The sequence below is a fragment of the Sus scrofa genome, chromosome 13, assembly GCF_054392235.1.
Source record: "Sus scrofa isolate SSC_HxYL_T2T_F1_AM1 chromosome 13, Sscrofa_HxYL_maternal_Yorkshire_Landrace_v2.0, whole genome shotgun sequence".
In the NCBI taxonomy this organism is placed as follows: Eukaryota; Metazoa; Chordata; class Mammalia; order Artiodactyla; family Suidae; genus Sus; species Sus scrofa.
The window spans coordinates 16,460,997-16,473,525 of record NC_139395.1 but is presented as its reverse complement, the minus strand read 5'-3'; the positions used below and the strand labels follow the sequence as shown (position 1 = coordinate 16,473,525).

The 12,529-nt window shown below is 42.3% G+C and overlaps 1 protein-coding gene across 4 annotated transcripts in view; it reads right to left on the bottom strand.

Annotated features, from left to right (window-relative positions):
• PIK3R4 (phosphoinositide-3-kinase regulatory subunit 4) overlaps window positions 1-9,357 on the bottom strand; it is an 84,326-nt gene extending 74,969 nt beyond the window's left edge. For 2 of the 4 annotated variants that reach the window (XR_014825036.1, XM_021071333.2), the window contains exons 1-2: window positions 8,877-9,357; window positions 7,408-8,187 (exon numbers count right to left, since the gene is read on the bottom strand). Coding sequence is in view for 2 of the 4 variants with exons in the window: in XM_021071333.2 (XP_020926992.1) it covers window positions 7,408-8,140 (733 nt within the window). In the remaining 2 variants the exon portion in view is untranslated. The remainder of the gene's footprint in view (window positions 1-7,407; window positions 8,188-8,876) is intronic. The other 2 variants (XR_014825037.1, XM_021071332.2) reach the window with 1 other exon arrangement.
• Window positions 9,358-12,529: the final 3,172 nt, after the last annotated feature.

The window sequence follows — 12,529 nt, the reverse complement described above, 5'->3', positions numbered from 1 at the left end:
TGAATAACCTGAATCTAATCACAAGGAAAGAGCAGACACAACCAAAATGAGGACCTTTCTATTGAAAAACAAAGAGGTGAGGTCAAGCATGCCGCGCACACGGTGCAGATAAAACCTGGGGAAAACTGAATAAGGTCTACAGTCTAGTTAACAGCAACACACCATGTCAACTCCTGATTCTGATACAGTGCTGCAGTCACCTAAGAAGTCACTACTGGGAAAAGCTGGGAGAAGGGTTCTTCACTACTTCTGCAATTTACTGTGAGTCTATTATTTTAAAGAAAGAGTATAAAAACAATTAAAAAAAATTTTTGTTTTTGGTCTTTTTGCCATGTCTTGGGCCACTCCCGTGGCATATGGAGGTTCCCAGGCTAGGGGTCTAATCTGAGCTGTAGCCGCCGGCCTACGCCAGAGCCACAGCAATGCAGGATCCAAGCCGCATCTACAACCTACACCACAGCTCACGGCAACACCGGATCCTTAACCCACTGAGCAAGGGCAGGGATCGAACCTGCAACCTCATGGTTCCTAGTCGGATTCGTTAACCACTGAGCCACGATGGAATGCCAATTTTTAAAAATTTAAGGGGTGAGGTATTCTTCAAAAAATGTCACTGTCATAATGACAAAGGCTGTGAAAATGTTCCAGATTAAAGGAAGCTAAAGAGAGAAGACAACCAAATGCATTACCTTACCCTAGACTGGGTCATGTCCTAAAGAAGGAAAAAATACTGTAAAAGGAGTTCCCGTCGTGGCTCAGTGGTTAATGAATCCAACTAGGAACCATGAGGTTGAGGGTTTGATCCCTGGCCTAGCTCAGTGGGTTAAGGGTCCAGTGTTGCCATGAGCTGTGGTGTATGTCACAGACGAGGCTCAGATCCTGTGATGCTGTGGCTGTGGCGCAGGCCGAGGGCTACAGCTCCGATCCCTAGCCTGGGAACCTCCTATATGCCAAGGGAGTGGCCCTAGAAAAGACAAAAAGACAAAGAAAAAAAAAAATGCTGTGAAGGACATTACTGGGTCAAATACCATAGAATAAAAAGTGTAAAGTATTGTATCCATGTTAAACTCACTGCAAGTGACATATAAGCCTTTTGTAAAAGACTATCCCAGACCTAAACAAATACATACTAAAGTACTTGGGGCAAAGGGCCATGATGTAACTTATTCAGAAAAAAATCATGGGGGTGGAGGGATTGGGAGTGCAGAGAAAAGATGTAAGTGATAAAACAATTGTTAATGTTTCGTTCCAATAGGTGAATCTGGGTAAAGGATTTATGGGTGTTCTATGTACTATTTTTATTTTTGCAAGTTTTTAAATTTTATAAATATAAAATTATTTCCAAATGCCATAAAAATTCAGAAAGAATGGAGTTCCCGTCATGGCTCAGTGGTTAACAAATCTGACTAGGAACCGTGAGGTTGCGGGTTCGATCCCTGGCCTTGCTCAGTGGGTTAAGGATCCAGTGTTGCCATGAGCTATGTAGGCCGGCAGCTACAGCTTCGATTAGACCCCTGGCCTGGGAACCTCCATATGCCACAGGTGCGGCCCTAGCAAAAGACAAAAAAAAAAAAAAAAAAAAAAAAATCAGAAAGAATGACAATTTACAACTAAATGGAGGTTGTTTATGGACTGAACTATATCCCTCACTGCCCCCACTAAATTCCAATGCTGAAGCCCTAACACCCAGTACTTTAGAATGTGACTATTTGGAGATAGGGCCTTTAAAGAGGTAAGTAAGGTTTAATGAGAGGCCCTAATAAGGGTAGAGCCCTAATCCACTATGACTGGTGTCCTCATAAAAGGAACACCTGGGAAAAGTCCATATACAGATATAGCAAGAAGGTGGCCACCTACAATTCAAGGACAATGGCCTCAGGAGAAATCAATCCTGCTGGCACCTTGATTTTGGACTTCTAGGCTCTGAGGGAACTTTCTGTAACTGGGGGGAAATAAATTTTTGTTTAAGCTACCCAGTCTGGAGAATTTTGTCATGGCAACCCTAGCAAACTAATACAGAGATAAATACAGGGCTTTTTTTTTTTTTTTTTCCCTTGCAATTTTCAAAATGGTATTCTAGAAGAGGGGTTACTGGGTGGTATTACTCAATGAAACAATTTGTTCAAGTTGCCTTTATCATCTGAGTCCTCCTTTATCATTCAAATGTCAGCTCCATGTCACCTTCTCGGAGGCCTGCATTTTATCTACTAGCCCTTTCACCCACTTCATCACAGTACTTACCACTAACCAAAATTAACTTTCTTATTTACTTTTTTTTTCCTTTTTAAGGCCGCACCTACTGCATACGGGAAGTTCCCAGGCTAGGGGTGAATCAGACCTTCAGCTGCCAGCCTATGCCACAGCCACAGCCACAGCCACATGGGATCCTTCAGCCCCTCCCGAGGCCAGGGATTGAACCTGCATTCTCAGGAACACTATGTCAGATTCTTAACCCACTGTGCCACAACAGGAGCTCTTTATTTACTTTTTTATTCTCTCTCTCCACTCACATTAAGAATGCATGCTCCACAACTGGAGAAACTGTCAGACTTGCTCACAGCTGCATTCCCAATATCTACACAAGAGTGTCTTACACATAACACTCCAATATTTGTCAAGTGAATGAAAAATCTCCAGCAAAAAAAACTCTGCCATTAAAAAAAAGAATAATGCCATTTACAGCAACATGAATGGACCTAGAGATTATCATACTAAGTGAAGTTAGACAGTGAAAGACAAATATCATATGATATCATTTACAGGTAGAATCTTTAAAAAGGATACAAATTAACTTATTTGCAGAACAGAAAGATATTCACAGACCTTGAAAAACTTATAGTTGCCAAAGGGGAGGAGGGAGAGCTGGACTAGGGGTTTGGGACTGGCATATGCACACTGAGGTATACGGAATGATTGGCCAACAGGAACCTGGTATATAGCACAGAGAATACCCAAAATTCTGTGATAATCTATGTGGGAAAAGAATCTGAAAGAGAATGAATGTGAGTACATGTACAACTGAATCACTTTGTTGTACAGCAGAAATTATGACAACATTGTAAATCAACTATACTTCAATAAAACTTTAAAAAACTGGAAGAAAATAAAAGGCTCTGCCCATGTATGTGACCAGAGACAGAATATACACACTTGCAAACAAGCAGCCAAGAACCATGGATATGCATTAAGATTCAAAACCCAAAGAGCCTAAATAAAAGGAGCTGTGGACAGATTCCCAACCACCTGTTTCAAAGAAATGAAAGGGCCTACCTTTAGCCAAAACAATGTCTCTTTAAACTGAAAAACAGGAGTTCCCCCGTCATGGCGCAGGAAAGGAATCTGACTAGGAACCACAAGGTTTCAGGTTTGGTCCCTGGCCTTGCTCAGTGGGTTAAGGAAAAAACCCAGTGTTGCCGTGAGCTGTGGTGTCGGTCGCAGACACAGCTCAGATCTGGCACTGCTGTGGGCATGGTGCAGATGCGCAGCTGTAGCTCTGATTAGTCCCCTAGCCTGGGAACCTCCATATGCCACGGGTGCGGCCCTAAAAAAAAAAAAAATTTAAAAAGACAAAAAATTAAAAAAATAAATAAATAAACTGGAAAAACAAATGCTGAGTAAGAACTTTCTTGGAAGTTCCCGTTGTGGGCGCAGTGGAAATGAATCCGAATTGTACTCACAAGGATGTGGGTTGGATCCCTTGCTTGCTCAGTGGGTTGGGGATTCGGCGCTGCCGTGAGCTGTGGTGTAGGTTGCAGACACGGCTCGGATCCCACATTGCTGTGGCTGTAGGCCAGCAGCTGTAGCTCTGATTAAACCCTAGCCTGGGAACTCCATATGCCACAAATGCGGCCCTAAAAAGCTAATTTAAAAAAAAAAAAAAAAGAATTTTCTTGAACTTTATGCTGAAAGGACAAACGTAAACACTTCATCAATCCCTGAAATTTTAAAACTATTAACTAACATCCAGTATAAAATAGTAAGCCGTGCGGATGTAATACACAGCATGGTAACTGTAGTTGCTAAAACAGTAGATTTCAAAAGTTCTACCCGGCAAGAAAAAAATGTTGTAACTATGTATGGTGACAGATGCTAACTAGACTTATGGTCATTTTGCAATACATACAAATATCAATTCATTATGTTGTACACCTGAAACGAATGTTATAGGTCAATTATACTTCAATTTCTTTAAAAAGCTAAGAATGATCCTGCGAAGCTAGAAAGTGATCACATTTTTAAGCTAGAGGAGTCCATTTACAGAACAGTAAGTTTAGAAGGTAAAAGAGGTTCAAGAAAAATTGAGATAAATTCACTGATGAAGCTGACTTTGATGGATTACATGTCTAACCTAGAGGCCACCCCATCTTATCAAAAACACCCTTCCCTCAGTATTACTTTGGGACAGATTGGTGAGCTGAACAGACCAAGAGAGGGAGGAATCCTGTGAGACAATGCTTACTTGTTCCCCTAGATGGAATACACTTCTTTATTATGTCATTTTTCCTAAATAATCTAAAATACAGCCCAATTTATGTTCTTTGTAGGAAACCTACAGGTGAGAAAAAAATTAAAGCCTACTCTTGCAAAATTCATGAAAATGGCACTGATGCCAAAGTTCATATGGTACTCCTAAGGATACCATCCTCAGCCGACTTCTCCCCACAGAAGTTCATATACAACCTAGAATCCATGGCCAAGCTTCGTGTGGTCTGTGTATGTGAAATAATGTGTAAGAATGTATGATACCTTTTTCCAAGGGAGGAGGTCACCAATTTCATCACAAAGTCTTCTAGGGAGCCAGAAACTCCTGAGAATCACTTCTCCACAAACTCTCCCTGGCTACAAAAGCATTCTCTTGGCCACAGTACCTATTTCCTGCTAACTACCACATCTCCAACTCCACCCCACATCTCTATACACCAAACCTTTGCAACCAAGTGCCTGCTGTACAACCTTCTCTTAGCTATCCCCTGACACTTTCAACTCAACACCTAAATCAGACCTCAAAATCTTCCCACCACAACATCGTCCCTCCTGGCTCAGTGACTGCTATCAACATCCGCCCAGGTTCCCAAGCCAGGGAATAAGGGTGTTCTTGATCCTCCAATCAATCACAAAATTCGAACAATTTTACCCACTAAATATCTCTTACATATTACTTTACTCACTCTCCAATGGTCATAACTTTAAGCCAGCCAGGACCTTGTCTTATCTGGACTGTGGCAGCTGACTACTAGCTGGTTTTCCCTCTGCAACCCACTGTCGACGCTCCAGTCATTGCTTCCTCTAAAACACATATCTGATAACAGCCCTGTAAACTAGCATGGGCATGCCAGATCCCTTCTGATCTGGGCCATGCTTACTTGACACCCTGTGCTACAGATGTACTAAATTACTTAACGAACAGATGGCCAACAAACATGAAAAAAATGCTCAATATCACTGATTATTAGAGAAATGCAAATCAAAACTGCTATGAGATATCACCTCACACCAGTCAGAATGGCCATCATTAATAAGTCCACAAATAACAAATGCTGGAGAGGGTGAGAAAAAGGAACCCTCCTACACTGTTGGTGGGAAATGTAAATTGGTACAACCACTACGGAAAACAGTATGAAGGTACCTCTGAAAACTAAATAGAGAACTACCATATGACCCAGCAATCCCACTCTTGGGCATATATGCAGACAAAACTTTCCTTGAAAAAGACACATGAACCCGTATGTTCATTGCAGCACTATTCACAATAGCCAAGACATGAAAACAACCTAAATGTCCACTGACAGATGAATGGATTAGGAAGATGTGGAAATACTACTTAGCCATAAAAAAGAACAAAATGCCATTTGCAGCAACATGGATGGAACTGGAAACTCTCATACTAAGCGAAGTAAGTCAGAAAGAGAAAGACAAATACCATATGACTTATATCTGGAATCTAATATACAAAACAAATAAACCTTTCCACAGAAAAGAAACTCCTGGACTTGGAGAAGAGACTTGTGGTTGCTGAGGGGGCGCAAGAGGGAGTGGGGTGGACTGGGAATCTGGGGTTAATAGATGCAGACTATTGCCTTTGGAATGGATAAGCAACGAGATCCTGCTGTATAGCACTGGGAACTATATCTAGTCACCTATGATGGAGCATGGTAGAAGATAATGTGAGAAAAAGAATGTATATATATATGTATGACTAGGTCACTTTGCTGTGCAGTAGAAAATAGAACACTATAAACCAACTATAATGGGAAAAGTATTTTTTTTTAATTTAAAAAAAAATTAGGAGTTCCCGTCGTGACACAGTGGTTAACGAATCCGACTAGGAACCATGAGGTTGCAGGTTCGATCCCTGCCCTTGCTCAGTGGGTTAACAATCCGGTGTTGCCGTGAGCTGTGGTGTAGGCTGCAGATGCGGCTCGGCTCCCGCGTTGCTGTGGCTCTGGTGTAGGCTGGCGGCTACGGCTCCCATTAGACCCCTAGCCTGGGAACCTCCATATGCCGCAGGAGCCGCACAAGAAACGGCAAAAAGACAAAAAATAAATAAAATTTAAAATTTTTTTAAAAATTACTTAATGCACCCTAATAAATCAGTGCATCATGTTGAGGCCTTCAAGTCTTCATATAAGCAACACCCTTTACCTGAAACAAACCACCCTTATAATCCATAGCTCCCAATCGCCTTTCAGGTCTTGGTTTAAATATCATCCTTCCAATAAAGACGCCTTTCCCAAACCTGCCTCTCAACCCATCACCACCAGAGACTAAATTAAGTATTCATACGGTGCTATAAGGGCACCCAAAGCTTATCTCTATCATAGCAAAGCACACTGCACTAAAATGTCTTTTTACAATATCTCATCTAGCTCCCCATTAAAGTGTAAGTACTTTAAAAAGAGAAACACAATCACCCATCTATGTCTCCATTGCTTAAGATAGTGCCTGACACGTACATAAGTAAAAACTCAAATATTTCTTAAATGTTTCAATGAGTGGATCACTCTGCATTTTCTAGGTAATTAAACACGTCCAAAGAAATACTGCCATCTATCTCAACAGTGTAAGAATGTCTACCAAAAAATTAACTTTCTGGAGTTCCCGTCGTGGCTGAGTAGTAAGGAATCTGACTGGTATCCGTAAGGGCAGTCAGATCCTTGGCCTCACTCAATGGGTTAAGGATCCCGCATTGCCTTCAGCTGTGGTGTAAGTCAAAGACGCTGCTCAGACCCCAGGTTGCTGTGGCTGTGGCGTAGGCCAGTAGCTGCAGCTCTGATCTGACCCCTAGCCTGGGAACTTCCATATGCTGAGGGTGCTGCCCTAAAAAGACCAAAAATAAATACATTAATTAACTTTCTATGTTCAAGAAGTAACCTCCCCCCCCACAGCAAATTTGACCAACTCAAATACCTGCTGAAAAGATATCCATTGCCCGCTTCAACTCTCCTCTCGTTCTCTGATTGCTATTTAAGTCTACAAGCGGAGTGGAAGGATCTCTCATGTATTCTAACTCAGTGGCAAACAATCCACCATCCACAAAACGTTCAGGAGCAATATAACAAGTCCTCCTCCGTGAAGTGTCAAAAAAATAGTTGAAATCTGCTGGGTTGTCCTCTGGAAGATAAGTGGGTTTAAAACTGGCAAAATCAGTTAGAAGGACCCAATTCCAACTGGTGACCATTACATTCTCAGTCTTGATGTCCCCATGACGCACTCCAGATTTGTGTGCTTGCTCCACAGCAGTTAGGATCTGGAAAGCGATCCAGCGCTTCTCGATGTTATTTAAGAAGGGACGGGTGCTGATTCGATCATAGAGGTTGTCTCGCACATACTGCCTAAAGAGCATGGCTGCTTTCTCAGATGCTTTTTCCACTGCTTTCTGGAAAGGCAGACAGTTCTGTGCAGAATGAAGCCTGATTTTCAGTTCCTCCAGCTCTTGTTTATAGCTGGTTAGAGGCAATGTGGGATCTTGAATTGCAAAGACCTTCACAACCACCAGGCCCTCTCGGTGTTTTGCTCGAGCAACTTTAAAGAAACGAGTACTCCCCAGACTCTTATCATATTCGAAGTCATGGATGTCTGAGAAATAACTCTCCACAGAAAGAATCTGGGAAGGAGCAATGCCAGCGAGCTGGTTTCCCATAATGGCAGCAGGCACCTCTGCGTCAGTAAGTTAGGATACAACACCTACTGAAAAAAAAAGGAAAGAGAAAAAGGGAAAAAAAAAAAAAGCAATGAAACACCACTATTCATGCGGCCTCTTTCTAAATGATAGATGAACACCATTTCTCCTCCACCGAGAGCACTGTACTTAGCCTTCTAGGCAGCATCTAGCATTTCAAACATATTTATCTAAAAAGATCGTGATATTTTATGTTGTCCTTTCCAAGAGTTGACCTATATGGAAATAGGCCCCTTCAATATTACGTTGAAAACGGTAGAATGTGTGTTTTCTAATATTTGAAAATTTAATGAGCCTTTACTTCAGTATTGTTTGAGGCTGTAAGAGTCACAAAAGTACTATATGACAGTCTTTGTCCAAAAACCTGCAGTCTTGAATATAAAACCCAAATACCTTAAAAACTTAAATCTGAATAAGAATCGCCTATTACAAAAAGGTCGGGCTAAAAAAAAAAAAAATCCAAACACTCAGCATCTCCTGGGCCCTGCCGGCCTAATTCCATTGCCCCTTCCCACTCAGCTAACAGAAGGCAGAGTTGTTTGGTTTGTAACAGGGAAGAAACCCCAGCAGAAATGTTAAAGAAAAGTAAACCAAAATACCCATTTGCCAAACACAGCTCAGGGTTATCCTATCTCAGATTTTGCAGGGAATGAAAACACACATGCATACACGGCGGGGCACACACGCAAATATTTACCCTGGGGTTCTAGAAGGGTCACAAGCCAATCGCTCGCTCACGGTGAGGTCATGGCGAGTCACTCTGGGGTCTGGGCGGGGAAAGAAGTCAGCAGCTGCCGGGCGAGTCTTCTCTAAGAGGGGTCTTCCTTCAAAGGGGAGCAGGGGAGCCCCAGTCTCCACGACCCCTGCAGCCCACCGGGGAGAGGTGAGAAGTTCTCGGGGCCTCAGGAGATACAGGGCCAAGCTGAGAAGACCCCACCGACTCCAGCGACTCGCCCCGCCAGTCCCCTCCTCCGCCCCGGCAGCCACGCGCTGCCGCGCCTCGCCTTCCTCTGGAGCGGACCTGCACCCTTGCAGCCCTCTGACTCCTCGAGGGCTTCTCCACCCGCGGGAGGTGAAACCCGGGAGAGAGGAAGGTGGCCACGTCCTGGGAAACTCGGCTTCTCCAGCTGCAGACGCCGCAAAGCCGAACTCCCGGGAAAGCTGCCGGCTCTGACCTCACTTCCTGTCGCGGAGCGGAAGTGACCGCAGAGTGAGACTGGAGGAGGGCGAGTTGGGAGCTAGTTGCTAGGAAACGAGAGAGAGGCGTGGCCTCGCGCTGGGAACTTGGAGGAAGAAAACAGGATGCTAACACATCGGTCTACTCCCCATCCTGTTCTTCTACCGAATCCCTGAACTCTGAGGATTTCTGACATCCCTCAGAACTTATTCAGACGCCATTCAGCCAAGAACACCAGAACGGAGTCCTTTTGGAGAATTCACAGGCTTAAGAAAGTCAAGATATCCCAAGTCGAATTTTTTAAGAGCTTTATAGAGATAATTTACCTTCTATATAAAATTCATCTGTTTAAAATACACAAATCAATGTGTATTTATATATTTACATGGTTGTTCAATCATCCTTATAATCTAACTTCAGAACATTTTCCTGACCTCCAAAATGAAACCCTGTAGCTATTAGCTGTCACTGCTCATTCTACCAATTGCTCATCCCGCTCTGGGCCCTAGGCAACTACTAATCAATTTCTCTTTCTCGCCTATTCTGGACATTTTATATATATGGTATACAACATGTGGTCCTTGTGACTGACTTCTTTCACTTTCCTTTTTTTTTTTTCCTCTTTTTCTTGCGGGGGGAGGCACACCCTCTGCATATGGAGGTTCCCAGGCTAGGGGTCCAATCTGATCTGTAGCCACTGGCCCATGCCACAGCAACAGCCAGATCTGAGCCCTCTGCAACCTACACCACAGCTCACCCCAAGGCCAGACCTTAACCCACTGAGGAAGACCAGGGATCAAACCATCTTCATGGTTACTAGTCAGATTCATTTCCACTTCACCACAAGGGGAACTCCCTCACTTCACATTTTGAGGATTATCCCTTTTGTAGCTTCTATCAGAATTTCATTTCCTTTCATTGCCAAATATTCTATTGTATGAATATAAATTTTCTTTGTTCATTAGTTGATAGACATATTTTGTGTCCACTTTTTGGTATTAACAAATAATGCTGCTGTTCATTCATGTATAAGGCTTTGGGTGGTCATGTTTTCACTTCTCTTGAGTAAACACCTAGGAGTGCAATTGTAGACTCACATTGTAATTCTATGTTTAATATACTAAAAAACTGCCAAACTGTTTTCCAAAGTTGCTGTACCATTTCACATTCCTACTAACAATACATAAGGGTTCCAACTTCTCTATATGCTCATTGACACATGTTGTTATCTTTTTTATTATGGCAATCCTACTTGGTATGATGTAATATCTCATCGTAGGCTTTATTTGCAATTTCATAATAACTAATGTTGAGTGTATTTTCACATGCTTGGTGGTCATCTTTATATCTTCTTTGGATATATAAAATCCTTTATATATATTCAAAGCCTCTGCCCACTTTTAATCAGATAGTCTTTTGAATGTTGATTTTTTAAGAGTTTTTTACATATTATGGATGTAAGTCCCATATCAAATTTGCAAATAGTTTTTCTCTATGTTGTCTTTTTTTCTTTCTATTGGTGTCCTTTGAAGCACAAAATGTTTTAATCTGGAGCTGAATTTTTTTATTATCCCTGCAACATCCTCTCTACCATCTTCCCCATCTCAGTAGACAGTACTACTACCCACTAGATTCCTCAAACTACAAACTTGGAAGTCTTCTTCATCTTTGACATTTTTCTATTCATTCCCTCTTTCACCCACCCTATTCAATAATCACCTATGCCTGCTGATTCCACCTCCAAAATATGCTTGAAGCCAACCACTGCCATCTCTCCAGGGCATAGGCCAGGCCACCATCGTTGTTATGACGTCTGGACTCTGAAACCTACTCAGAAAAGGTATTCCAAACCCACCATATTAGTTTCTATACTTCTCCCATGATTTATGCTGGATTGTTTCGCATTTTTAAATTTCTGAAGTACTGGTCCAACTTTATTTTTCCTGTAGAGGGATACTCCAATATCAAAAGAAATGTCAACAGGTAATCTATTTTTCCTCCAGTGATTTGAAATGTCATATTTATCGTGTACAAATTTCCTGTATCATTGAGCCTTCTGCTGAATTTTTCTTCTCTCCATTGAGTTGCCATTTTATTCATTGGGCAGTACTGTTTTAATCATGTAAAATTGTTGCAACATCTAATAGGGCTACTACTCCAGTAATCTTTTTTTAAAATACAACTATAAGAGTTCCCATGTGGTTCAGCAAGTTAAGGGTCCAGCGTTGTCACCGCCATGGCTCATGACATTGCTATGGCATGGATTCAACCCCTGGCTTGGGAACTTCTGCATACTGCAGGTACGGCCAAAATAAATGATTATAATATATCTATGTTTACCTCATTCCAGTTTCTCCTCCCCTTTTTTTAGGCTTACATTAAAAATGGTTAGTTTGGGAGTTTCCACTGTGGTGGTAATGAACCCTACTAGTATCCATGAGGCTGCAGGTTCAATCCCTGGCCTTGCTCAGTGTGTTAAGGATCTGGCGTTCCTGTGAGCTGTGGTGTAGGTTGCAGCGGCAGGCTCAGAACCTGCGTTGCTGTGGCTGTGACACAGCCTGGCAGCTGCAGCTCCAATTGGATCCCCAGACTGGGAACTTCCAGATGCCACAGGTGCGGGCTGAAAGAAAAAAAAAAAAAAAGTTCCTTTGGCCTACAAGATCCTGCATGATCTGACTCCTGCCCTCCCTGCCAAAACCTGCACAACTTCCAAGTTCCAGATTAAGTGCCATATGAAGTTCCTTCCACTTCAGGAAGGCCTTCCCTGATTCAATAACACCCCCACCCATTATGTAATAATCTCATGGACACTGAACTTCTTCTTCGTAGCACTTGCTATCATTGAAATCATTTGATTTTGAAGGATAACTATGGCTTAATGTCTGTTTTCCCACCAGGCCATAAATTCTATAAGGACAGTGATGTTATAATTCTTATTCGCCAGGGTTTTTCCACACATAGGACAGTATCTGACACATGGTAGGTATTCAGTAGATACACGTTGAATCAATAGATGTGGCCTTGTCAGGTTTGTGACCACTACAGCCAAGATCATGAGTCCTAGGATGAGTAATATCTGGTACAAATACTACTCAGCCATAAAAAAGAATGAAATTGTACCACTTCCAGCAACATGGATGGACCTAGAGGTCATCACATAAGTGAAGTAAGTC